This window comes from Dipodomys ordii, unplaced genomic scaffold, assembly GCF_000151885.1.
Source record: "Dipodomys ordii isolate 6190 unplaced genomic scaffold, Dord_2.0 Scaffold18, whole genome shotgun sequence".
Taxonomy (NCBI): domain Eukaryota; kingdom Metazoa; phylum Chordata; class Mammalia; order Rodentia; family Heteromyidae; genus Dipodomys; species Dipodomys ordii.
This window is the reverse complement of record NW_012267234.1, coordinates 16,923,359-16,950,646: the sequence shown is the minus strand read 5'-3', so window position 1 is coordinate 16,950,646 and position 27,288 is coordinate 16,923,359. Positions and strand designations below refer to the sequence as shown.

At 46.3% G+C, this 27,288-nt stretch overlaps 1 protein-coding gene across 1 annotated transcript in view; it reads right to left on the bottom strand.

Annotated features, from left to right (window-relative positions):
* The window catches only part of Hsd17b2 (hydroxysteroid (17-beta) dehydrogenase 2), a 30,427-nt gene extending 16,164 nt beyond the window's left edge, over window positions 1-14,263 (bottom strand). Inside the window, exon 1 of the mRNA XM_013012832.1 lies at window positions 13,999-14,263. Coding sequence (XP_012868286.1) covers window positions 13,999-14,263 — 265 coding nt within the window. The remainder of the gene's footprint in view (window positions 1-13,998) is intronic.
* Between the last annotated feature and the right edge of the window lie 13,025 nt (window positions 14,264-27,288).

The following is a 27,288-nucleotide window of genomic DNA, read 5'->3' as shown; positions in this document are numbered from 1 at the left end:
TGATTTGTTGGGGCAAGTCTTTAATTAGGCAGGTTGTGAATAATGCAAATTTGGGTGTGCTTTTTTAATTTTTTTGGACCAGGTCTCTTGAATGAAATGCACTCAGCCTGTAGACGTGTGGCTGGGCTGTGGAGGGTATGTGCTGGTAGAAACAAATAGAGTCCCTTGCAAGAAGAAAGAATAATGTAAAAACCTGAGTAGCTTCTAGTCATGAAAAAGAAAAATCATACAGGTAATCAAACACTGTCAACAGCAGATAGGTGCTCCAGAAGTCATAAGCAGGAACATAATTATCAGAGAGAGCTTAGGAGGGTGTTTCAGACAGAGCAGAATAAATAAAGAAGAGATTAAATAGAGGTAAAGCAGAAGAGTTGGTGCAAGGCCAGTTCACATATGGCTTTCAAGTCATGACATGTCACCAGGAAGTGCTGAACAAAGATTTTTAAAGGGATCATCTGGGCAGCAAATCATAACTTGAGTAATAAAAACTATACTAAAGGCCACCATTTCCTGAGCACTTGTGATATATGAGACATTATCCTCAATGCCTTGTCTAGGATACCTTAAGATTTCTTTCACTGTTGGCCTATGCATTGCTAAAGTGGCCTCTTCACAGAATGCAAGTTAGTGAGGGCAAGAATCTTGCTTTAGCTCCTGAATCCTTAGCCCACAGCACAATGCCTGCCATCTACTGGGACACCCCTGCATTTTGTTGTTGAATGAAGCTCTACTCCAGTCCCTACTCCAGACAAGAGAAGTGAGTGAGTCTCATTGTCTGTTGCCCAAACTATCAGTCTGAACAAATCTGTGCTTCATGGCCCATCCCCAGGAGAAGAATTTCCACCTATGGGGACAACGCTCAGAAAGAATAATAGTCTAGATGAAGCATTTAAGGACTTGTTGTACACGTTGCCAATCTTCACTCTTGTTTTTAAGTTTCAAGGTTAACTTGATTCTGAGATTAACCTTGAAAAGGTGCTTCTCAAGAGCCTGCTGGGAAGTGTCTCACCTTTGCTTCATCGCATTCCATTCCCCACTTCTTTTTTTAGAATTTTTTATTGTAATTATAAAGGTGATGAACAGAGGTGTTACCATCTCCTAAGTCACGTACTGAGTACATTTCATGGTGGACAATGTCACCTTTTCTTCCACTCTCTCCAGCTTTTCCCTCCAATGCCTGCTATAGGGTCTAGTGAGTACCACTGCTGCATTTGTTCACCCTTTATCTCTACATTTCTGTGCGCCTCCTTCCCCCCAACCCCATACAACCAAAGATAGAACAAACAAGACCAAAAATTCTTATTTCCATTTTCTGGAATCCATTCTCCATTTATATCCCCTGGAGGTTAAGCTCCTTCCATTCAAGCTCCTTCCTGTGTTACTTCTGCACTGAGTTCTTTCTGAGCTGAAAAAGGGGATGGTATACACACACACACACACACACACACACACGCACGCACGCACGCACGCACGCACGCACGCGCATGCGCGGTATATGTACACCTAGTAACCTAGTATTGTATTAGTTCCCAGCAACCTGAGACAAAGCTTTCTTCCCAAGGGCTGCTGCACACCAAGTCAAGCTTCCTCTATGCACGGTCTCACGGTTTGTTTACAACACCTTTAGACCCTAGCCATAAACACTCATTAGTCATTCAGCTTCTTTCTTCCCCATGGGGCTCCAGGCTGAGGGTAAAAATAACTACTAAGATGGACCAACTTCCTGACCTCAGGGGGTTTACTACCAGTGGGAGCTCCCAGTCCAGTCCTCGCCTACCGATGTTCCCAAATCAAGCTAAATTCATCATGGGTTATGTTGGTATTTCTTGTCTTGATTTTCCATCTCTGTTCTTCATTGAGGGAAAATTGGTGACACTTCATTTATTTCCTCTCTTTCTCTAGAGTGCACCTTAGTCTGTTTGGTACATGAGCCTCCTCCAGACCTTCCCGGCTTCAAATACTATGGAGTTTGATGTCTTTTCTTTGCATTTCAGGTCATTTATCCTTGAACTCAGAGCCGAGACACTATCCCTAAGCACTTTTGCTCAAGGCAAGTGCTCTACCACTTTGAGCCATGTGTTTTTGAGTAATTGGAGATAAGAGTCTCACGGGGACTTTTCAGCACAGGTTGACTTCAAACCATGATCCTCAGACTCACTCTAATGAGTAGCTACGATTACAGGATGAGCTACCCGTGCCCGGCTCTGAGAAACCATTTTTAATCAATGAGTTATGATTAGTCTCAGTACCAATGGAATGCTGAGACCCAGAAATCATGACCACGACCCAGCAAACCAAGCATGAGCAAAATATTTATGTGACCAGGAAATAGCAGTAGAATGAATGCTTTCTCCAAGTGTAGTAGACTTCTTGTTTCTGCTGCTGTGTCATTGTTGTAAAGAAAATGCAAAGCCCAGAGCTGTTGGCTCATGCCTATAATCCCAGCTACTCAGGAGACTGAGATCTAAAGATCAAAGTAGAAAAAGCAACTCTGGGCAGGAAAGTCTGTGTACTTCTATCTCCAATTAACCAGCAAAAAGCCAGAAGTGCATCTGTAGCTTAAGTGGTAGAGCACTAACCTTCAGCACAAAAGCTCAGGGACAGTGCCCAGGCTCTGAGTTCAAGTTCACCCACACACATACAAATGCAATTAGAATGTTTAATAATGAATGTGGGAAGGATCGAGAGTGGATACCTGCAGGCAGGTTGTCAGGCTCTGTTTCCAAGCCCTACAGGGAGAAGAAAAGGAAGCATCCAGAAAGACTGCACTGTAATCTTTGGGGGAAGAAAGTAGGCCTCTTGAAGGCACAAAGGTGACTAAACACTATGACATCAGCCTCCTCGGAGTTTCCCTGAAGGGTGAGGAAAGATGTGTTACCTGTAGTAGGTAAGGTGCGTACAGGAGCTATTTCCAGAGCAGCACCTTCTCTACTCAAAGGAGGCATGGGGATTTTGTTTGGGAAACCCATGCATAGTTATATAGGAAAGCACCGACATAAATATATAGAGGGTCAAGCACATTCCTAAGCATATTTAATTTGAGGTTATCATTTGAGAAAACACAGGACAGCAGACACAGGGGCAAGCTTAGACTGAGATGGAGAAGTGTGTGTTGGAAAGGTTAGACTGGCCGTTGGGAATAGTCCAAGCATACTTAGCTTGTATTATAAAGATGGGACATAGGAATGCCTCTAAACAAGCCCAGCTTTCTCCAAACTCTTTTAGTTGGGTCTTTTGGTCCTCCTGACTCTTTGCTCTTTGCTCTTAATTGATGAGTCTACGAGTCATACTTTGATGCAGACCTGCAAGATGGACATATCTTCCAATATCCCACAACCAGAAGAAAGATTTCTTCCAATCTCTCCAACCTCCTCTGAGACTTCTTGATGGTTTTTCTACCTTTCAAGATGGAGACCTTGGCCAGGTACCAGTGGCTGATGCCTGTTATCCTAACAACTCAGGAGGCTGAGTTCTGAGGATCACAGTTCAAAACCAGCCTGGGCGGGAAAGTCCAGGAGACTCTTATCTCCGATGAACCGCCAGAAAACTGGAAGTGGCTCTGTGGCTCAAGTGGTAGAGTGTTCATCTTGAGCCGAAGAGTTCAAGGACAGCACCCAGACCCAGAGTTCAAGCCCCACGACTGACGACAAAAAAAAGAAAGAGCAAAGGGGACACTAGCCTTCCCGGTCCCATAATCCACCACGGAAGGGCATGTCGTCGCCTCTTTCCCCGAGGAAAACTGCCCTCGGAGAATTGCTTTATCTGACTTCATGCTACCATATTGTTGAATTATAACTAAACTTGACCCCTGGTCATACTACAGCAAGATCATTCCCTGCAACTTTTTTAATGATGTGCTTGGCACTTTCCACTTGAGAATACAATGTGCACCTGTCCTTGGCAGTGACGGAGCCCAGCAGGAGATGAGTGCCAGGAGCCAAGAGCCCACTGGAAGAGCAGCCAAAACCACCCTGGGTCTGGGAGCCGGCAGGAGAGACTACACAGCAAGTGAAACCCTCCGGGGTCCGTATTGCCACTCGGCATATTGTGGAGTAAAAGCTCTGCAAGGTTCCCTCCGCTCTCCCAGGCCACACGGCTCCCGGGCAGCTGGCCCGCGACGCTGGAATGCGGTGCCTCCCAACTTCACCTCCTCTCTGCCCAGCTAGTTCCCCACTCTCACCTGGGCAGCCGGCCGCTGCCTGCTGGCCTTCAGGCGTGCACAGCTATAATTATTGAGCACCACCTGGCTCTGAGTATCACCGCTGGCCAGCACAATGACATGGTACTATTGTTCTATTGAATGGCACTATTGTATGCCAGAAATAGCCAAGGTAATGAAATCAGAGGGGGGGGGAGTGATAAAAGCCCTGACATTCACCAGATAATTGCATAGGTCATTTCAAGGGGGTGGAGGGGGAGTTCTATGGCTGTAACAAGCAGGATCTGGGGATTGAGAAAACTCGCCCGAGACTTAAACACGTGACGATCAAAGCACTGCTTAAGTAGTTTTCACTCACACGTGATGGTGATGGTGTGGGTGGGGGGAACCTTTGACATTTTTTTGGAGACCTTCCTATCATCCTAACTGGGGAATGATGTCCTCCTGGCATTCTAGAATAGAGGTGAAGGTGACTGCTAAGCACCCTACAATGCCCAGAATACCTTCAACAGTGGAGAATTTCCCAATCCAAATGACAATAGCACCCAGAGTGAGAAACTCTGATGTAGGTGAAAATTTGAAGGTGAAAAGGTCAGCCCTATGAAAGGAGGGGGGCGGGGCATGTTCCAGGTGAAAGAAACAGCACATATATATGCAGAGGTCCAGATCTTGCAGGGCCTTCTGGTCTCCAGCAGAAGTTTGGATTTTCTCAAGAGTAAAATGCTCTGAAGGGTCTTAGACACTTGAAGGGATGTAGACACTCAGGATGCTCCCTAGAGAATGGGTTAAATAGCTAAAAGTGGAATCCCAGAGGCCAACTTGGGGAAGAAGCAAAGGCAAATTTGGCTAGATGAGAGGCAGGAGACAGAGAAAGCAGAAGATGTATTCAGATGCGCTCTGAAAGTAACAGATGAATAGGAAACCGAGACTAAAGGTAATTCTTGGGATTCTAGTCTCTGTCTAGAAGTAAATGGTACAGCCTACCAAGATGGAAGACCCAGAGGGGAAATGGCCCCAGCTCAAGAGCTCAGCCCTCTAAGTCAGACCTGCATGCCTAGCACACCATTGCGATTGCAGACACACAGCACTGGACAAAACAATTGCTTATACAAAGTTTGGAGCAGTGTTTATTTGCAGTGTAGGCCTGCATGTTAGCTTCACCTGTATGAGGGCTTTCCAAAGAAACACCAAGGCCCAGGTACACGCCTTACATCAAACGAGCAAGTCTGAGCTCTAGCACAGGGTGTCCAGGCCTCTGTGAGTAGGTTGAATGAGACTTGAGAACTACCTCCAAGTGGAGAAAATCCCTGGACACACACTGTCCACAACCAAGCTTCACCTTCCCGCTTTACCCAATGAGCTCTCTCTATTCTGTGTCTGTGGGAAATTCTATCTCCATTGCTTCGGTGGTCGACTGAATTCTCTGTCAAAACATGAATGGCTCCCCGTCTAGGGAGTTCGTGGGATAAGTCCAGGTGCCTCAACTCTGAGCCACTGGCCATTAAAGTCAGGAAATTCTCAAGGTAGGGACAGCCATGTACATGTTCAGAGGTTTAGGCAACAGCCTAGCCTCATCAGTAGGTATGACAACTTAAATTATCTCCAGACATTGCCAGATATTCTCTTAGGAGAACTTATCCCCAGTAAAGAACCATTGTCAAGGGCAAAGATGGCACCAGACCAACCCTTATTCATAGGGAATGTTGATAAAGGTCATGAAAGGGACACAGCTGGCCAGATCTAATTGAACTTGGCAGGGCCTTCAAGATAAGAGTTCAATGTGCAATTACCTCTTCAAGCCACTGATAAGCAGACTGCTTTTATTATTTTATTATTTTATTGCTATTGTAGTGAGGGGTTACAGTTACATAAGTCAGAGTACAGCTCTTTGTGAGCCATGTCTCCCACCCCTCCCTCCCCCTCTCTCAGTTTTTCCCTCCCATCCCCTCCCAATGCCTTTGTCCCCTACACTAACTAGAGCAAGAGATGAGATACTCGTGGCTTCTAGTTTTGCTCCTACTTCATTAATTAGCATAATCATTTTCTCACAGTCAACCACTGCTTTTAATGTCTAAGCCACGCCCAAATTTCTCCCCTCCCCAAAATGGCTTCTTTTGATCTTACTATTGCCTAGAGATAACTTCCCAGCTTGCTCCTTCCTTTCCGCATAGCATTTCCAAACTTCAGAGTGTCCTGATAACTTCACTGACTGTGACTTTGCCTTGATGTTCCATCCCATACCCTTCCCTAAAGCACTTCTCTCTAATCAGCACCCCATGGAATGGAATCCACCCATCTCCCCTCATTCCACTCAATCTCTTCTCCAAATCAGGTGTTGTTTATAAGGCTCTTCCGTGAAACCCGGTACCACCTTCCACCTCCCGACACAGGCCACAGCCCAGTTCCTCACCCTGATCTCTGCCTACACTCTCTTCTCAGATGCCTTCTCAACTTCCAGAGCTTTGTCCTCCCTGCCTATGTGGACAAATTGCCTATTTTTCTCTCTAGTCTTAAGCTCTTTCTCGAACGTTAGCCTCTCTTCACTTTACCTGGGCATCTGGATCCAAGGCTGGCCTGTTGGGTTCAACATGTCTCAAGCAAAAATATTATCTTGTTCTCAAAGTCAGATCCTTCTTCTCAATTTCTTAAGATCTACGGTTTCTCTTAGTAGTAATAGTCATTTTCACATCCTAGGATTCATTCTCCATAGCCTTCGCTACTTTTTTTATTTTGATTGAACTCAGAACCCTGAACATGCTAAGCAAATACATTACCACTTACGTTATGTCTCCAGCTTGTTAATATTATATTATTATTGTTATTACTTATTTTTCTTCTTTATCATCACCATCATTATTAGTTTGAGAAACTAAATCGATTCAGGTTGAATTCTAACTCTCAATCCTCCTGTTTTTGTCTCTTAAGTAGCTGGGATTATAAACATGGACCTCTGCACCAAGACAGTATTCCTCTCTTGAAACAGCTGCTCCACACAGGGAGCCTGTGTGGACACCAAGCTTTATGCTGGGGACACCCAGCCCCCTCTAGCTTCGCAAGCTAGACAGTCAAAATGAGGGGCTCACACGGACTCTGGTGAGAGTTCTGCTCAGGAGGCCCTGGGTGCAGTAGGCTCTGCAGCAAACCAGCAGTTGGGTGGGTGAGCTGTTCATTGCTGGGTCATCGGTGGAGTCGGGGAAAAGAAGACAGACATTGCAGTACGAAGACCCTCCCACCACACTCAATGCTCAGAAGTTCCTGTGACTCGTCCATCAAGACGCTCTTCTAAGTGGTGATTTGCATTTCCAGTTCATGACCTGCGCCCAGTCTCCCATGCCCCTCCCTCCTCTCACTTCTGCCCACTTCTCCCCTCTCAGATCTTGCATTTCCTTGTCATATCCTTGTTTCTTGTCTATCTCCCACACTGCATTCTACGTCTATTAGAGGTAATGGACACATGCTATTTGTCTCTGTTTCCAACAGCTGGCACAGAGTGCCGGATCAATATCGGTGAAATCATGAATCTTCTTTCCACACTATCAACTACAGTTCTTTTTTTTAACCCTCCTAGGCAAGAGCTACCTTCCCCAAATTTCACCACAACCTTATGCCAGGTTATGAATAATAAGGTAGAGATGCCTGTATGTTATGTGATTCCTTAGCACTATAAGAAATTAAACCATCAACAGCATGGCCTGCCCTCCTCCAACCCTGCAGGGTAAGAGGGGCTCGGGAAGAAAGAAAACATCTGAACAGGCTGGGAAGGTGGCTCCATGGTAGAGTGCTTGCCTAGCATGCATGAAGCCCTGGGTTTGATTCCTCAGTACCACATACACAGAAAGAGCTGGAAGTAGCCCTGTGGCTTAAGTGGTAGAGTGTTAGTCTTGAGCAAAAAGAAGCTCAGGGACATTGCCCAGGCCCTGAGTTCAAGCCCCAGGACTGGCAAATAGGAAAAGAAAACCTCTGAACATTTTACCTAAAGCAAAGGTTCCAAATCCAGTGCCTCCTGGATTGTCTCTCTAGCAGAAAAACTGCAATGACAACTCACAATAAAGGGTCAGGACTGAGAAGACACAGGGAGGAAAAATGCAAGCAGCAAGGACAGTCACATGGAGCACTCTTGGGGAAAGAGCCGAGGACACATACAACATAGAGCCAAAGACATGGACCCTGGACAATGCCTGCCCAGAGATGGGAAAACCCAGAGACGGCAGCTAAGGCCTGCAGGTGACCATCACAAAAAGACAGCAGAGACAAGGATTAAGTAAGTGGGCAGCTGGACAATTTGTTGTATCCAATTACTAGGCGGGGGGGGGGAGGGAGGTAGGACATTTCACCAACATCATTCATACATTCATAATTTACTCATTCTCATTGTATTGGGTATAACCTGCTTCAACCTAAGAAGAATGCCAAGCTCACAGAAGTGACCTTGCCCCTGCCCTCAGGCTGCTCATAACACAGCTGGGCAAGTTTCCATTCCAATCAAACGGTGCACCTACAACTCCCAATAAAACCACCATTCACACTTACAGAACTGCCTAGGTTCAACAATACCCTTTCATGCTTTCTTATGGAGGGTTAAGAGAAAGCATAAGCTTCATGATAAAAAAAAAGGAGTATGTGTTTATTAAAAACAAAATCTGATAAGACTGAGAGGTGTGGCTAGTATGTTCAAGGCTTAGGATTCAATTCCCCAGCACTATCAAACAAACAAACAAAAACCCTGACAGACTGGGTTACAGATGTGGAGGAAGGGAGAGGGGAGGGGAGAGGGAGGGGCAGGGAGGGGGCAGTCCTGACTCAATGTCACAGCCATCCCCCGCTCCCCTTGCAGTATCGAGGACTCTGTTCAATCATTTTTACTTCTGTATTTCCAACTACAAATGACAGTCTACTTGAATCACCTTCCGTGGCTTTCGAATGCAATTCTGAGGTCAAATCTAGCATATGGCATCTCTCAAATCATCAACCTCTTCGCGAGGCCCTATTCCTGGCCGTGATGCTCTCCTTTCATTGCTCCTAGTATGCCTCCCTTATATCCAGCCACTTGCCCAAGGCTGCACCAAGCAGAGCCATATGTACTTAACAGATGCCCAGTACATCCTTGCCGACTGAGCAGAGACATGTTATCTTTGGAGACTTTGTGGTCCAGTACTGACTGCAGCTACAACGTTGCTGCTGCTGATGGTTAGAAGGACGTTTTCGGGTGGCAGGGGCATCTCACCTCTGCTACCTAGTAGGTCACATCCATCAGTTCACAAAATGGGAAACTATCAAGGTTGTGAGAACCACATGTGAAATGCATGGAAAGGGGTGGTGTTTCTCAATGAGAGACCCTGACTTGGTCACCAGCCACACACACACACACACACACACACACACACACACACACACACACACACACACACACACATGTGCTGAGCACAGAGAGGTTATTTCTCTTAGTCTACTGTCAATGTCAATCCATTTATTACTCTAATGTTATAGTCAAAGGAGTTCAAATCTCAAGACGATGCCAGAGGCATCCCAACTCTTAGAGCCTTGAAAGGACTTATGGAATGATTCTCAGGAGCCGCTATCCTCCTTTTACTCCTCATTGAGAGCATAATAAATAAAAGACCTTTACTTAAAATGTTTTCCATTTCTGCCAGGTGTGGTGGCTCATGTCTGTCATCCTAGATACTCAGGAGGCTGAGATCTGAGGATCATAGTTCAAAGCCAGCCCAGGCAGGAAACTCCATGCGACTCTTATCTCCAATAAACCACTCCAAAAACCAGAAGTGCAGAAGTGGTGCTGTGGCTCAAGTACAGCACATGCCTTGAGCTGAAGAGCTGAAGGGCAGTGCCCAGGCCCAGAGTTCAAGCCCCATGACCACCAATAACAACAAAAAACACTTTGCTTTTCTGTATCAGTTGTATCCTGTTGTGAAATTTTCCATTAAAAAGTCCCTGATGTCATAAGCTAGGTGTGGCATGGTAGATGCTTAACTGACAAGTCTGAAATGCCTTCCTCTTATTTTTTTTCTAGAAAACTAATTTTTAAGGAGACCCTTCTCCCAGAACCCCCACTTTGGCTGGAAAGCAGTGAAAGAGTCTCTCCCTCACCCCCAGTGCCTCCTGCCCCCCCCAACGCACACACAGCCTGAGTCAGGTGTGTCCTCCCTGCTGAATTTTGAAGTTTCCAGCTTCATGGTCAACAAATCAGCAGTTATCACACCACAGTTGAGAAAGCCCCGTGAGGGCCAGACTGAGTGGAAAAGTACAGTGGCCTGCACCCCTCCCAAAAAGTTTAGAGGGGGCGAGAAGGACAGATCCTATGTAATCTCCGATAAAGGGGGTCCAGCCCCAGTGAACATGAGTCCTAGGAAAGCAATAGGAGAGCTTCTGATTCGACCACTTGCTCCGCTTCTAGAAGAGAAGTGACACATACTGCATCCCCAGTTAGTGTTTACTGCGTGAATGCACCTCCAGTGTACAGAGGAGAAAACAAACCTAACGGCTCCAAGCTTGGAAGTGGCGCTGTGGCTCAAGTGGTAGAGCGCGCGCCTTGAGCTGAAGAGCTCAGGAACAGCGCCCAGGCCCAGAGTTCAAGCCCCACGACTGACACACACACAAAAAAAGCTCCAAGCGAGTACCAACAACCGTACGGCTAGCGTTAGGTACACACAGAGATGGTTCCTGGATCCCTCGACCATCTTTTCTGTGCACTGACCCTCGGAGATCCACCCACAAATCTCTGGAACCACCACCAGTGACCCCAGGGGGAGGCTGAAGTGTTTATGGAGGCTGAGGGTCCTCTCCTCCCTCCCACCACCAAGGGGCATACAAAGGAGATGAGGCTGACCTTAACTAATGATTGACAGCTGTGATGCGCTTAACTGATGATTGACAGATGCAATGTCCTCAAGATTATACCCCTTACCTCCCAATCAGGGCTACCTCATCTGCCCAGGTGACCCCCCCCCAGGACTTCCCTGCGGTCCTTACTTGGCCTCCCTGTTCCCTGTCCATTTGGCTGGGAAACCCTCCTAATATATCTCTGTCACCCCAGTCTTGATCTCACTCAGCCTCGCGGGACCCCACACACACCCCAGGCAGGGAACATTTGAGATCCAAACCCACACCTGCCAGACTATCGAGGCTTTTCTCTCAATATTAAGCTTGAAATGTTTTGTGCGATCATGCCAATTAATTTCGTAGTCTTTTTTTTTTTAATGTATCAAACAGCCACTTTAGCCTCCAGAACCTTGGAGACAAACACATGTTCAAACACTCTGCACATGAATACTATAATTATATTGTCTTGGAGGCAAACGAGCTTTGAACACCTTCGCAAAATGAAAAAAAGACTCAAAGGACAAAAGTTGAGTTGATTTGGTTTTTTTTACTTATATTTATAAATTGTCCTTCACCTGAGTCCATGGTTAAATAGAAACTAAAACCAACTCAATCCATTAAATTTTAACTCTCTTTTAAGTATGATATAAATTATACAATGACATTGCACAAAATAGAAATCAAGGGGCAGAAAAACATCCACGTATTCTGCTTCAATTATTCACAATCTACTTCCTTTATAAACAATTTCCTTCCTTTTGTTTATCTGTTTCCAAACTCTTCCCTTAACCTCCTAGCAATTTGCACAATGGGTATGAGTGTTCCCTGGTCCTGGGGCTTGAACTCACAGCTCGGGCACTATCCCTGCGCTTTTTTGCTCAAGGCTAGCACTCTACTACTTGAACTACAGCTTCACTTCTGGCTATCTGGTGATTAATTGGACATGAGAGTCACACAGACTTTCCAGCCCAGCCTGGCTTTGAATCATGATCCTCAGATCTTAGTCTCCTGAGTAGCTGGGGATTACAGGCATGAACTACCAGCACCTGGCAAAACTCACTTTTTATACGCACGTTCATGTTTATTTGCCTACCCTTGCCCTACCAAAATGTGTACCAATGTATGTAGCACATGCCAAAAGGAAAGGAAGCTTTCCAAATTCCAAGTGGCTTCTTCTCTTTTCTGCTTGTTTCTTGTTTTAAACAAGTTTCTAGTCTCATTGAAGGAATTTATTCACAAAGGTCTGGAAACTACAGGAGAACAATATTGAGCCTTGTTTTCCCGGGTGAAGATGACAGCAAAACCTAGGGGTAACATTCCAGTCACCCTCAACTATTTGTACTTCTTGTCTTCATTCTCAGTGTTCTTAATTGCTAAGCATTTCATTTCAGGATTAGTCACAGGGCTTGAGTTGCCTAACTAAGTCGGTTATCTTAGATTTTAGACACAGTCAAAAGTCACAAAGACTGTGTGGGTTCTCTGAGCTGGGTGTATATTTTATAAGTCTAAATACATAGTTCCAGCTTCAAGCACAGAGGGTGAAGAGCACTGACGAGATAAGCAAGCAAGTGTGGATTCCTGCAAACCCTTTTGCCTGAGTTTATCCTGAGATGAAGTATGCTCATTAATTAGCTATAGAAGTGCTGAGCCCTGGAATTGGTTTTCTAAGAGTAACTAGACCTCCGGGAGACCCCGAGTCTCCATCATGGCATGGCTAATTTTTCTTTTTGGAGAAATGCTGAATTGTTCTGTTTTCTTCCATGCTACTGAAAAAGTACAAAAACTGAGTCAGACCTAGAAAGACTCTGAAATTCTAGTGTGCTTGCTACCGGCCACACACAGCCATTATATCTGCACTCCAGATGCTCTGGGAGGTCATCCGGATTGTAGGGACCCCGTAAAAGACCCAGCCAAGCTCCCAGAAGCAAGAATCCGGGTGCATGAGACCAGCCATTCATGCAGATAAATGTCCCAGGGATTGAATTGTCTACTTTTGTTTTTAATTTAAAGGAGCTCATCATCTGCAGCTTTTCAAAACTCCAGCAAGCACCAACTTGTATTTCATTTCATGAAAGAAATTTGTTATTGGATTAGAGCAAAAAGGTCAAAAATATACAAAAATCATCTTTCTCTGTGAATTGTCACGATTCCTGATTTTCTTCCAACCACACCTAATGCCTCCTTCATTCCCCAAGGTCACGGTCAAAAGTGGGAAAACCTCCCAGCAAAAGATTCTGCTGAAGTCTGAAATTCATCATCTCACCAGACCATTCTGGGTTATGACAACTCTGTGTAATTCTCATTAAAGCCCTCTCCAAGTTCAAACTCCTCAACTAAACAAACCTGTTTTACAACTCAAAGGAATTTAATTTGGCTTCACACTTTCCGTGGAATGAAACACAAAAGAAGGGAGAAAAAAAATTGGCAGCTCAGCTAATGAGCAACTCAATTGCTGGCCACGCTGACAACTTGATCTAATTAAGAGTAATATGTCAGGACAACACTTGGACAGAAAAGGTTCCGACAGGGCACAGGCTCCTTGCAGCCAGCAGGCAAAGGCTGCCGCACAGATGAGACCCAGAGACCCAGAGAGGCACAGAGAGACTGGGTCCTGCCAGCTTTCTTTTAGACCTACAGGAGATGGCCAGATTGAGAATCCGTTCAGACATTGAATCTCACACCAAAGCTGCACTTAAACCTAAAGACATGGGTGGAGTGCTCCCAGGTGTAATAAAACACGTGCTATTCATATTTATTCCTAAGAAATTGGCAGCTTACCTTATACTTTGCCTCTTACCCTAAAGACAGTCCTCTCCACCCAAAAATAAAAATAAAAAGATCACACCAAAGCAATACCCTAAGAAATACCGTGGCTACGTGCTTTCATTTTCTCCATGCTAACTTTTTTTTTTTATGTTCAAGGTGAACCTGACAGAGTCGTGCTGAAGCAAAGAGAACAGCAAATCCCGTCCTGTGGGCTCGCTGTAGCCCTGTCTGCTTACCTGTCACCAGCACGGCCTTTCCATCCGCGGGTAGCAGCTCTTCATCAGCTGTGCAGGTGTGCAGAAGAAAGCAGGACAAGGAGAAGAGGATCAAACTCCAGAAGAAGGGGAGGCTGAGCAGGCAAGCCCCTCCCCAGACACCGGCCAGGCACAGCATCCAGCTCTGCAAAGGCCTTGAACACTTGCATTTGCAAAGCACTAAGCAACCCAGCACTGCGGTGCCAGACAGACAGAGACACACGGCTTCAGAGGAAAGCATGCTCATTCTCCACGACTTGTGTACGCTCTCTTGCTCGGGGAATGGAGTGGGCAAAGGCTAGTTGGAGGCAGCGGAGTTTGTATGAATGGAGAGGTGGGAGGGGAGGGAACAAAAGCAGCCCTGACACCCTTTGAATGAGCATGGATTAAGGATAATCACACAGACACCTATTCCCAGTGGGTGATTTAAACAGTGCACACTGCAATATAAACACCAGAGCACTTCCTAGTTGCTCATTCCTCCTCCCACCACCCTGCACACACAGCACACACTGGGACTCGCCCACAAGTCCAGCTTGCATGTGTGCGTCTTTTCATCACGCATGAGTTGGATAAATGACAGAAAGGAAATTGTAAGAGGACAGTCTTTGCCTTTGGACCCCCTTCAGAGTGTCTGCCTGTTTCCTGATATGTGTGTGAGAGAGAGAGTGTGTGTGTGTGCGTGCATGCGTGTGTGTGTGTGTGTGTGTGTGTGTGTGGAGAGAGAGAGAGAGAAAGAGAGAGAGGGAGGGAGGGAGGAAGGAAGAGGGTAAATCTGGGCTATCAGTCTAGAATCTACCTACCTAGATCCCCAATCTGGCCAGTGTCCACAGGTTGCTGACATCTGCACTCACCCCTCCTGCCCTCCCTTCCCCCGCCCCCCCCCCGCCAGACAGGCTAAATTTCTGGGCTTAAGAAGGATCCTGAACCAAGAGAAAGACAATCCTTAGCCCAGGAAATGTGCCTTTGCCAGGTACCACTGGCCCAAGCCTGTTATTCTAGCTGCCCAGGAGTTGAGATCTGAGGATCACAGTTCAAAGCCAGGTCATGCAGGGAAGTCCATGGGACTCTTAATCTCCAATTAACCAGCAAAAAGCAGAATTGAAGATATAGCCCAAGTAGCAGAGTGTTAGCCTTGAGCAAAAAGGCTAAAGGACAGAGAATAGGCACTGAATTTTTTTTTTTAACAAAAAGGACGCTGATCTTCCCAGAAGGGAGACAGCCCGGGAGGAGCTGGCAACTATGACACCAGAGCTCTGACCGGCTGACACCCGCACTTTGTTGAGACAGGAGCTGTGTTCCACTTCTCACTGTTCTCTCTCCATCAAGCTCTGCGTCCAGCTCAGCAGTCCCCCTGCTCAGCCTCTATGAATACCAATTCCTTAAGAGATACAGAAATAAAAGGAACAGTGCATGGGAGAGGAGACCCAAGCGATGAAGAGACTCACTCCACATTGCATGCCAGTGGGGCCAGTCTTTTATTTTGGTGGAGGGCAGCACCGAAGGTTAAATGCGGGGCCTCATCCTTGCTAGGCAGGACCTCTGCTGCTTGAGCCACACTAGTTAGAGGCAGAAAGGGAGGGAAAGAAACCAACCCTGGCAGTCTTTGAATTGAGTGCAGGCCGCCGGGTGCGGCTGGTGATGATAGACACCAGCTCTCGGCCATTGGCTGAGATGCAATTTCAAAACTTCTTTTTGCCTGGGCTGATCTCCCAACCTCTGCTGCCCAAAAAAGCTGGGATTGCAGGCTAGAGCCACCACACCCAGATTCTCGGGTTTACTACCTTAACTACTCTAGTGGCTGCTTAATGTAAACCATGTGAACATAGTCTACTGCATGCTAGCCCTTCCCTACTTTTTTTTAAAATCTCATTTGCACCTTTAGAAATCCTGTGGAGTAGCAATTATCACATAGGAAAACTCCAGCCAGAAACAGCAAAGTTGCACTTACCTATTCATCGCCGGGAATCCAACTCCACCAGAGACTTGCCCTGCTTAGAAGCCATCTTAGCCAGGCACCCATTATAGACATGTCTTTAATCTTAGCTCCTCTGGTAGCTGAGATCTAAGGACCCCCAATTTGAAGCCAGCCCAGGCAGACAAGTCCATGAGACTCTTATCTCCAATTAACCAGCAAAAAAAAAAGCCAGAAGTGGAGGTATGTCTCAAATGGTAGAATGCCACCTTTGAGTGACAAAGTTAAGGGGTAGTGCCTATGTCCCGAGTCCAAGCCCCAGAACTGGCACACATAGAGAGAGACAGGAAGGAAGGAAGGAAGGAAGGGAAAGAAGGAAGGAAGGAAGGAGAAAGAAAGAAAGAAAGAAAGAAGGGAGGGAGGGAGGGAAGAAGGATGGAAGGAAGGAAGGAAGAAAGAAGGAAAGAAAGAGAGGGAGGGAGGGAGGGAGGGATCGAAGGAAGGAGGAAGCAATATGTGGATCACCAGCTCCAAAAGCTTAGCAGATCAGCCACTGCCTGCTGCCACCTTCCTGAGAAGAATCCAGAATGCCAGTGAAGGCCAGATGTAAGCTCCCTTTGCATGAAGATTCCCATGTGTAAATCCAGTGCAGCACCACCAGTTGCTTTAAGAGTTGGTCTTGCCTGAATAACTTCACTTCTCTTGATGTGTTTTCTTTTTAGGTATTTAATGTCTTTTTTAAGCCAGATATGGATGGCTCATACCTAGAATCCTAGCTACTCAAGAAACTGAGCTCTCAGAGATTGCAGTTGAAGGCTAGGCAGAGCAGAACAATTCACTAGTTTTCATCTTCAAAACAACCAGCAGACAAGCAGGGCTAGAGGCATGGCTCAAGTGGTAAAGCCACTCCTGCCTAAAGTGCAAACTTTAGGCAAGCATGAAGCCTAAAGTTCAAACACCAGGCTTGCCAAAACAATAAAAGCAGTGTACTCTGCCTAGGACACCAGAAAAGCTGCTGAGTTGTGGTTTTGTTTCTGCTTTAAAAAAAAATTAAGAGGAGCACCAGTGGTTCGTGCCTATAATTCTAACAACTCAGGAAGCTGAGATCTGAAGATCAAGGTTTGAAGCCAGCCAGGGTAGAAAAGTTCAAGAGACTCTTATCTCCATGAAGCACCAAAAGGCCAGAAGGGGAGCTGTGACTCAAGTTTTAGCCTTGAGCAAAACTCAGGGACAGCACCCAGGCCGTGAGTTCAAGCCCCAGGCCACACACACACACACACACACACACACACACATGAGTGAGTAGGATAGAACAAACATCCCATGGCATATGGACCTCTCTCAACACCCACGCTTTAGTCAGTACAGGCTGAGGGGCAGGACCACACCGGAGAACATGGCAGGCGTGGGTAAGAGGGCTGGGACAGGCATCAGGAAAGTTGCTTCTGGCTCAGCAACCTTCTGACTCTGGTCCAACTTCGTAGTTGGAACGGGACCCTCCTAGACGGGGGCTAGCTCAAGACCCAAGCAAGACTGGGTTGAAGCAGCAATTGTGATGACCCAGCACTGTGGGAGGGGTAGGGTGGGGGAGAACTCGCACAAGGGACTCTTGTGGGGTGACAGCAGGTTAGACCTGCCCCTCCAGCCTCATCCTCCTCTGAGGTATGGAGATGGGGCTGGCCCCAGGCCAGGAAGCTTAGGGGTGTAAGCTTCAAACTTTCCCTCTGTCTCCACTGACCAGCCTCAGTCCTTCCTGCTTGCCAGCCATGCACACAGCCACCGGAAGATGGGGGCAGGGGGACCTCTTGCCAATCTTGTGGCTCCATCAGCAGTGACCGCTGAGGCCACCCCCAGTGGATAAAGGGCGTCCCTTGCAGGGATGGTTTAGAAGCAGTTTGTTGTGAGTCTTTGAAGGGGAGTGGAGAGATGGCTTCCACATCGGGGATCCAGATGTGGGTTTCCTGACAAGTGCGTGCTCACCTGAGACCAGGCGAGTCTTCTGTTGGAGGTAACACACGAACTTCCCAGCTTGGGGGGCCTTGCCTAGAGCCCCTGGCTCTCGGGGCTCCCAAGCTGAAGGCTCCCAAGCAAGGTCAAAGTCCAGACAGAAGGGTAGACAATAGGAAGGACTTGGTCTTTCCAGTCTCACACGTGTTCAACCGAGTTAGAAGCCTGCTTCTACTGCTTAATCGCCATGAGGCAGTGGCAAGTTACCTGCCTATCCTGAGCCTTAGTTTCCCCCACAGTAAAGAGGGGGGTGGGGGTCGCGCCCTGGCCCGTGGGTTGTTCGCACGGTGCCTGGCGCTGAGAGGGAAGGGAAGAGGGCCTCGTTGCTGGGCTCTCGCTGCCTCTGAGTCCTTTTCCCATGGGCGGCGGGCAGGGCCCCACCAGACTCCTTCCCCTTGGCTTATTCTCCACTTAGCTCTTCCCCCAAGGCTTCCTCCAGCCTTCAGGTGTGAGCTTTAAATGTCATCGCCTCACCCCCCAACCCTGAATATCTTCAGCCACCACACCGAGTGCATTCCTTCATTGTCTTCAGCTCCGTTCACGGATAAAAGTTGTTCTTTTGGAGAACACTTTGTGTCTCCTACTAGACTGTAGACCAGAGGGGCAAATTTCGTATCCATTTGCTGTGATCATGGTTGTCCATTTTCTTTCCCTGTTGGCCCCAGACCCTGCCTAACACTCTGAATTCATACTTGGCCAGTGGATTCAGGAAGGAGCGTGTGGCTAAGCAGTGTCTTGTGCCTAGCTCTGCGCCAGACATGGAGAGATTCCATAGGGATGAAGATGGGTCTAGTTTCTGATCTGCCGAGGCGACCACCAGGAAAAGAAAGGTTATTTTGCCAAGTAAGGAGCACCTAGAATTACAGACTGTCCAGGCAAGGAGACCTTCCACCTCTTCTGAGATCCAAATTCCTCCTATCGGAAGCCTGCTTCTGAACGAGGTCTTCCTTCCAGCGACTGATGGAATCATCTTCTTCTGTGCTAGAGCGGTCGTTGAGAACAGCCTTGCTGGGGTAGGCCTCCGTGTCTGGGGAGCTTTCTCTCAGCCACTCAAGAGGAAAGGGATGACAGTTGGCTCCATTGGAAGTGGGTCCGTGTTATGCCATGTCCGTCTGCCAGGACAGGCACCTTTCAAAGATTCCTTCTAAAGCCAAGATGTTTTACCAAAAGAGACTTTCCAGTCAGTAAAAAAAAAAAAAAAAAAGCTAAGACTCTTCCAAAGAACTTTCTTAGAATCTTGCCAAAGAAGGAATGTCCCACCTACAACCTGGGGGTTGTCTGGGACTCAACCCCAGGAGTCATCTGACTATTGCCAGAGGGCCTCTGAGAACGGGCCTGTCGCTGGCCCTGACACCTGGCTTTTTGGTCAGCAGAGCTCAGCATTGTCTTCCCTATGAACGTGGCCTTGGCATTGGTCTTGCTTTCCCAGTTGGAATCACACAGAACATGTCAGCCCCTCCTGCTCTCAGATACATGAGGAATGCTCTCTAGTCTGGCCTTCTTTCTCTTGGACATCACTGGCACACAACGGAATGTTTGATCTGGTGCTAAGTTCCTGAATCAGTGACACATTTGGGAGTTAAAACATTACTGAAATCATGCTCTGGTAATAACTGCAAAATATTATGTTGAGTGTAACATAGTGACAGAATGATTCAGCAAGCGAAGAATTGCCAGGCATGGATGTTATGATGACCCAAAGTCCAAGGGATGGACAGGTTAGCACAGGGCATGTCACGATTTCAGGAAAGCTGAGGCAGTATCGCCTTTTCCCAGGATTGCATGTTATGCTTTTTGAACATTAGAGTGATAACTAATATTTTAAGCATTCAGTGGTAAGAATACAAATATTATATATTTTATAACTTTTTTCTTACAGTGAGGGGCAAAAAAGGAGAAGGCAACTCGAATTTGGAGTTAAATCAAGTTCTGTTATTGAAATATTGTGCCAAGCACTGGTGGCTTATGCCAGGAAGAGAAGGGGAGGGGGGAGGGGAGGGAAGGGGGACAGTAGGGGAGGGAAGGGATGAGTGAGTGTGTGTATGTGTAGGTGTGTGTGTATACACACAGATGTGTAGGTGTCTGTATTTTGTGTACATTTGCACATAAGTGTAGGTGTGTATCTATAGGTGTCTGTGTGGTATGGGCAGGGGTAAGGGAGATTATCTCTAGGTCCACATGAGTATGCATGCATGTATGTATACATATAGGCATAGATGTGTAAGGTGTGTATATGTGTGTCTCTGGGTACGTACATGTGCATATGCATATACAGATATCGTCCTGTATCTGTGTACAGGGGTGTGTGTGCTGTGTTCATACACACACATGTGGAGTCAACCAGTGGGTCTGTCTCCAGCAAGACCTCCTCTTGCTCACAAGCGGTGGCTGGAGGGGGTTGCGCAGGGCTGGTGTCAGGTCCATTGCTTTGCCACCTTGGAATTTCTCCCTCGTGTTCATGAAGCATTAGTGGCACCCAAGTATTTAGTATGTGGTCCAGCCCAGGCTTCTCATTGGATAATGTTTAACTTCAGGAACTTTACCCTTCCAGATAAGCCAGGAGCCCAGGCTAGACTGTCCTGACTTGTTCCCTCATTGCCTGGCCAGTGACTTTTCCATCTGTGTAGATAATCCACCAGTCAGCCTGGCTTCATGAACTACCTGTGTCCATAAATCCATGAAGTACGCAAAAGGTGTGTGTGGGGGGGGTTACAAGGCAATCCGCTGGTGTTAAATTGGCTTCTAGTCCATTGCCTCGCTCATCAAATATTTATTAAGAGCTCGTTATAGGCCAGTAATTCCACAATCACTGGCCTTGCTTTGCTCAAGTGTGTGAGAGGGAGTGTGCATGTTCTTGTATACATTGTTCTTTGCCTCTCGTACTCTGTGAATCAGAACGAAGGTATTTTTTAAGCCAGTTTGAAGGACCTCTGAGCTCTGTATTGACTCATCCTCTTAGACACTGACAAGGGCTCTCTATTTAATAGAGTCCTACTTCTCATGAATACACTACAAGAATCACATGCATAAAAATCTTTCCATGTCTCCATCTACATCATTCTCCCCTCCCCCACCCCGCCTCCCAGTTTTCCTGCATTTCACATGTGCTGTCTCCAATTCTTTTCCTCCTCAACTGAAAGGCGATGTAGGGAGGATGGGGATGGCATAGGCATCCTTCTAGCTCCTTCCTGTGGCAGAAGAGAGGCCTTGCAGCTCCCTCTGTGTTGGTCAACCAAGGCAGAGCAAGCATTTTTCCAGAGGATGGTGGCAGCATGGCCTCTAGAAGTCAGTCCAGGGATGATGTCCACTTCCTCTGTCGCAGAGAGATAACGGACATCAGTACAGATAAGGACCTGCATTTCCATAAGATCATTTTATCAGATGGACTGTCTTCAGAGCTCAGAAATCCCCTCTTCTTTTAGGCAAGAAAATAACTTCCAGAGGATGAAATCCAGGTGGGAGAGAGTGCTGGGCAGTCACTGTCGCTGCCCTGACACCTTGGCCTGGCAATCAAAGCTGACGCATCTACACCATTCACCAAATTTCAGTTTGGAATACTAGCAAAGCAGAGCTCTGAGAGCTTCCCCTGACACATCACAGTGGGTTTGGTTCATCCTGGGTTATAATTCTAACTCTGTGACTTAACTGACAGTGTGACCTTCCTTCTTCTAGGCCTGCTCATCAATCATCAAACTAATAATACGTAACTCTCAGATTTTGTCTGATTGTCTGGGTGAATGGCCCAGACCTCACCATTTTCGATGGGAGCAGAGTCTTTGGGGGGGTCTAATATGCACTCCTGCACTGCACTCCTTTCTAGTTTTCTCCCCCTCCTCCTTGGGCCTTACAAATAGAGAGATGATCATTTTCAGTAAGGAATTACAACTTCAGCATTGTTTTGCTCCCACAGTCAAGGCTCGAGGCCAAAGGTTCGCAGAGGGAAACACACTTGCATCTGTATCTCCAGAAGGGAAATTAAACCTGGGATGAGACTATTTGAAAAGAGGCATTTCAAAATCAGGGTGTACAGCTGAATATCAAAAGTAAATGACACCATAAGCCAGATGTTCCAAGAACTTCCTTTCCATTTTTTTTAGCCTGAAGGAAAAGTTTTAGTTCATAAAGGAAACAATGAATAGAAAATGCTATCACAAAATAGCAATACATGGTTCATGGTTATTTAAAATGAGCCCATTTGAAAATAATCAAAGATGTGCATAATGATTTATAAAGAGGGTTATTCATTTTGGTGATATTTATCTTATGTAAAGTGTAAAAACATCCCAAAACTGTTTATTAGAAAGGATGTGTTGTATAAATTATGATACTTTGATGGACTGCTAGATGGCCTTTTAAAAACTGTGTTGTTGTAGAATATTTAATGGCATGGGAAAATGTTCACAATATTTTTAAGCCACAAAAGTAGGATACAACGTAGTGTGGGTGGTATCATCATATTTTATGTTATTATGAGCCAGATACCACCTAGAACCATCAAAACTTTGAGATCTAGGCAAGATTAGTTGGCATTCCCCATCTCAGGGCTTTCTTCAAGGTCCCAAACAGCTGTCTTCCCAGCATTTATCTGTCTCTTGGCAACAGCTCCTTTCTCTACCATTCTGACATCAGTGTGAGACGCAGCCTCCCTCACCTGTTTGTCATTCAAGCCTGGCTTGTCACTCCAAGGAGGTAACAAGGCAGCAGCGTTCATCAAACTTGCCCAGCATACCAATTAAATTGGCCTGGGTCGTGCAGGGCTAATGGCCATAGCAACTGGGGACCCCCAGTGTCCCTTGGTCCTCTGTGTCACCAAAGACCTCATTCTCTCTTGATCCAAATCATTCTCCTCTGTGCCCAACCCCATAGAAATGCTCCCAACGGGCCACCTCACACCTCTTTGGACTCCACCACTCCATCTCTTCTGCTAAACTCTTTGGTCCTCTTGGACTCCATTTAGATACCATCTCCAAGAGGTAGCCTACTACTGTCCCCCCACAATTCCCACCAAGGTGAAAGAATCAATGTTTCAATTCTCAGTCCCCACACTGAGGTTCTCTCCATTAGAAACACGCTCTATGTACAGTACTGCAGCTCCAGAAACACAAGGTGAAAACAATTCATTTGGGTCATTTGCTACACTTTCTGGCTCCTGGTCTCAATATAGTAGGATGGGGTGCAGGAAATCCATGTGTAAGACACACCCTAAGTGATTGTTGCAAGTGGTATCATGAATAAAACATCCTGAGAAATGTTATTGCTATGCAACTGCTTATTTACTGAGCACTGACTTCTGAACTCTGAAGACATACAATATCATACATCTTCATCATCTTCTATAGTGCCAAGATGGTGGCCTGGCCCAAACAGGCAGCTTATTGAATATATGAATATAGGTGAATTAACTAATGAGCTAATACTCCCATTTTAGTCACCTCCTCTGTTGGAGTCGGCATGAACTCTGGTCAACTAAGCCATTATGTGCCATGGTTGGGGATTATCTGTACTCGTGTAATGAGGTTGCTCAGTTTTACTCTCCATGAATCAGAAGTTTTGTGTATCTCTGCTTGACAGCATAAAATGTAAATCATCCTGGTACTACAAGACCTTTTGTTAATTGGCAAGAACTCTCAGGATCTCGAGTCCCTTGGGTGCAATAAGGGGTTGAAAATTCTACCTCCAAACAGCCTGACATACCCTATCGACTTAGTCATGGGCCGCAGCTTACGGAGCTAACTTCCTTAATTCAACAACAAGAGCAATGAACCAGCCAGACATAGGGGAGAGGGGAATATGGTCTGAGACTTCTATGGAATCCAGATGAATTTATAAAACCTCGATATGGGTGCCATGCAACTAAGTCTTGGCATTTGCAGAGTGAGGGACATTCTAGAAGGCCAGTCCTGAGTGATAACTCAGCTCCTCCCTGCCGTACTCTCCACCGGCCATGGTACCCTTGTGCTCTCCAGCTGCCCCACCAGCCGCACTGCTGCTAGACAGGAAGACTTTTCAATGGAGTTTTCCCTTTTCCCTTCTACATTCACCGGGCCCCAAGGTCCAGCTTGCCCCTTGAGTCCTTATTGCCTCCTATCCATCCTTTCTTTTCCTACTCTCTTCCCCTAGCTCTCGGCTTCATCTTATCCCATAGGATGAAGGAGAATGGTGCAGGCGCGACAAGTCTCTGGAGCCTGGAAATGGAAGAAGGAAAGGAAGAAGGCAGCGCTGTGGTCCATCCTCTGGACCAGTTTTCTAAGAAGGGCTAAACCCTATGTAGACTGCCAAGAGGAACTTGGTCCCACTCTGGGATGCCATTCTAGTTAATATAGAGGTCATGGAAGGAAGAGTGAATTCAAGAGATTTTTGCAGAGCAAAATTAAGTAATCTGAGAATTAAAGGGAGAACAGGGTGTCAAAATGGCACAGCCAATGCCAAGTGCTGATGGAGGGAATACTCCACGTGTGGGCATGAGGTGGAAATCAACAGGGCCATCTCCAAGAACGCTTTCCACAGATGCGCTCACATACATCTGGCAATCCCCAGCCTAGGGTCACAGTTGACAGAATCCAAGGGAATCGAATGGTTCTTTGAAGGAAAGGGTGCAGATATAGGAGAGGAGAGGGGGGAAAAGGGGATAAGGATTGGGGCTAGGGTGGCTCAGTGGTAGAGTGCTTGCCTTGCATGCATGAGGCCCTGGGTTCAATTTCTCAACACCACATAAGCAGAAAAAGCCAGAAGTGGCGCTGTGGCTCAAGGGGTAGAGCGCTAGCCTACCACTGAAGAACTGAGGGACAGAGCCCAGGCCCAGAGTTCAGCCCCCACGACCAATCAAGAAAAAAAAAAGTGTAAGGATTGATTCTTGGGTTTTAACAGACTAAGAACTGGCAAAAGAGACAATGCAAGGAAATGGGTAAGAAGAGAGAGAAGATGAGGCAAAGGAGGAAGAGAAGCGGATGACAGAACAGCGTTAAGAGGCAGATCGTGATTAAAGAAAAAGGATTCCACAGGCAGACTGGTTCCCCCGTCCATCAGTGACCTAGAAACCCAAATAGGGGACAGAGGGAAGTTTCTCTACCACTCAGAAAATCTAAGTAAATGGTAGGTTTTCATTTGTCTCCCATAACCGAATCCTTAATGAAACATCTGCTCTGGAAACACAGCAAGTTCACATAATGAGGCCTCAGTGCTCACGTGCGCTTCTGCAGATACATCTGAATAGTATTCATACTGTTTCCCAAGACTTATCACCTGAACACGCCTTCTGAGCACGGATGAAGAAACGAGAGGAATTTCATCTCTGCACTACATACTGCCTATTAATATTCTATTGCACTAGCCATGAGCTCCAAGGAAGCAAAAACATTTGGGTAGGCTGCAGGTTAGGTAAACACCCACTAAACACTGATGCATGCATAATTCGAATGACTAAAACAATCCTGGCATAAAATTATCCTCGTAATATGAAGAGCTGCAAAATGAAGTAATTTGATCATGAAAATTAATACCAGTCTACTCTCAATTTTCAATGCGGCTAATTGGAAAGCAGTTATTATTCAAAGCTTGGATTGTCTCCTGCTCTGAACTTTTTCTCCCTCCTTTCTCTGAGAATAAGGACAGTGAGTGGAGATAGCCCGGAAAGATAACCCAGCTTGGTTTTCTTTTCTTTTCTTTTTTGCATCAATATTTTTTTTAATTGTGAAAATACGGAACAGAGGGGTTACAATTACATGGGCAAGATAATGAGTACATTTCTTATCAAGCATTGTTGCCTCCTCCTTTGTTTCCCCTTCCCATCCCTTCCCATCCCCCCCCCAGCTTGTTTTTCTAAGGTGATGGCTTCTACATTCTTCCCAAGTGACACACTACCACACGTGACACACTTCCATGGATGTGTCCGGGGGATGGGTCATCCTCTCCTCTCCCCATCACAACTTTCCAGTTAGACTGAGAAAGTCATTCTTGTAGGCATGACCTTTGGGGACAGCTTTATTGAAATGGAATCCATACACTATGCAACATCCTCTCAAAATATTCGAGTCAGGGCTGCCATGTTCAGAGCCGTGCCATCCACACTGCATTCATCACACACACCCAAAGAAACCCCATATCCGTTAGCAATGGCTCCCAACGGTCCCTCTCCACTCCTGCTCCAGCCACCGCCAATCTGACTTCTATTTCAATGGATTTGCTTGCAGTGGACATTTCCTGTCAATGAGCTCATGCGCTTTGTGGCCTTTGTGTCTGGCTTCTGTAGTCGATTAATAAATCGTGGGTTTTTATGGTTCATCCATATGACAAACACCGCTATTTCATTACTATTTTATGGCTGAATCATATTCCATTGTATGGATCTATTTCTTCACCAGTCAGTAGACCTTTGGCTTGTTCTCCCTTTGGAACTGTTGCCAATAATGCTCCTATGGGTTTTCCTTGCAAACGTTATGAATGTGAAATTGCACCTGGTCTGTAAGATGTGCCGCTCACTCTGCACCAGTGTGTCCCGCGGGGCCCAGACCCCATCTCACAGCCTGCTTCAGGATTCCAGTGTCCGGGGACCAGATGCCAAACACACACACACACACACACACACACACTGCTGATTCCAAAGTCTGTGCTTCGAATGTTTTTTAAGTTACTCCACATTTAGAGGCTAAAATGGTAAGTCATTTGTTACTTCAAATGAATTACTATACTGTAAGTAGCCTGATAGCAGATTTCCAATGCAGCCTGGCCATCATTAATAAATAGATTCTTTGCAGCTCAAAGAATCTTCTGACTTTGGATACATTCTTCTTTTTGGAACATGCTGCTTTACTATTTATATGAGTGTAAAGATCAAACTGAGCTAGGAAAGAAGGAAGGAAGGAAGGAAGGAAGGAAGGAAAGAAGGGAGGGAGAGAGGAAGGAGGAAGGGAGGGAGGGAGGGAGACTGGGGGTAAAAAAGTCGGGGAGGGGAAGGAAGAAGAGAGGAGAAGAGAGGAGGAGGAGGAGGAGGAGGAGGAGGAGGAGGAAGAGGAAGAAGAGGAGGAGGAGGGGAGGGAAAGAAGGGAAAAGAAGGAACTCATTTCTTAGATCCTTTGGACAGTTTTTTCTACTAGTTCAGGGAAAAAAGTCTTAAGGTAGAACCCGATTGGATAGTAATGGTCATGTGATCATCTCTTAGTCAATCATAGCTAGAAGATAAGATGGCTTTTGGTCAGGACACTCAGAATGAGATTTTGTTTGTTTGTTCGATTTTTTTTTTCTTTCTGTGATCTTGGGAATCAGAGCCTTGCACACACTAGGCAAGTGTTCTACCACTGAACTACAACCTTAGCCCTAACATAGAGTTTTAATAACACTGTTTAGACACTTAA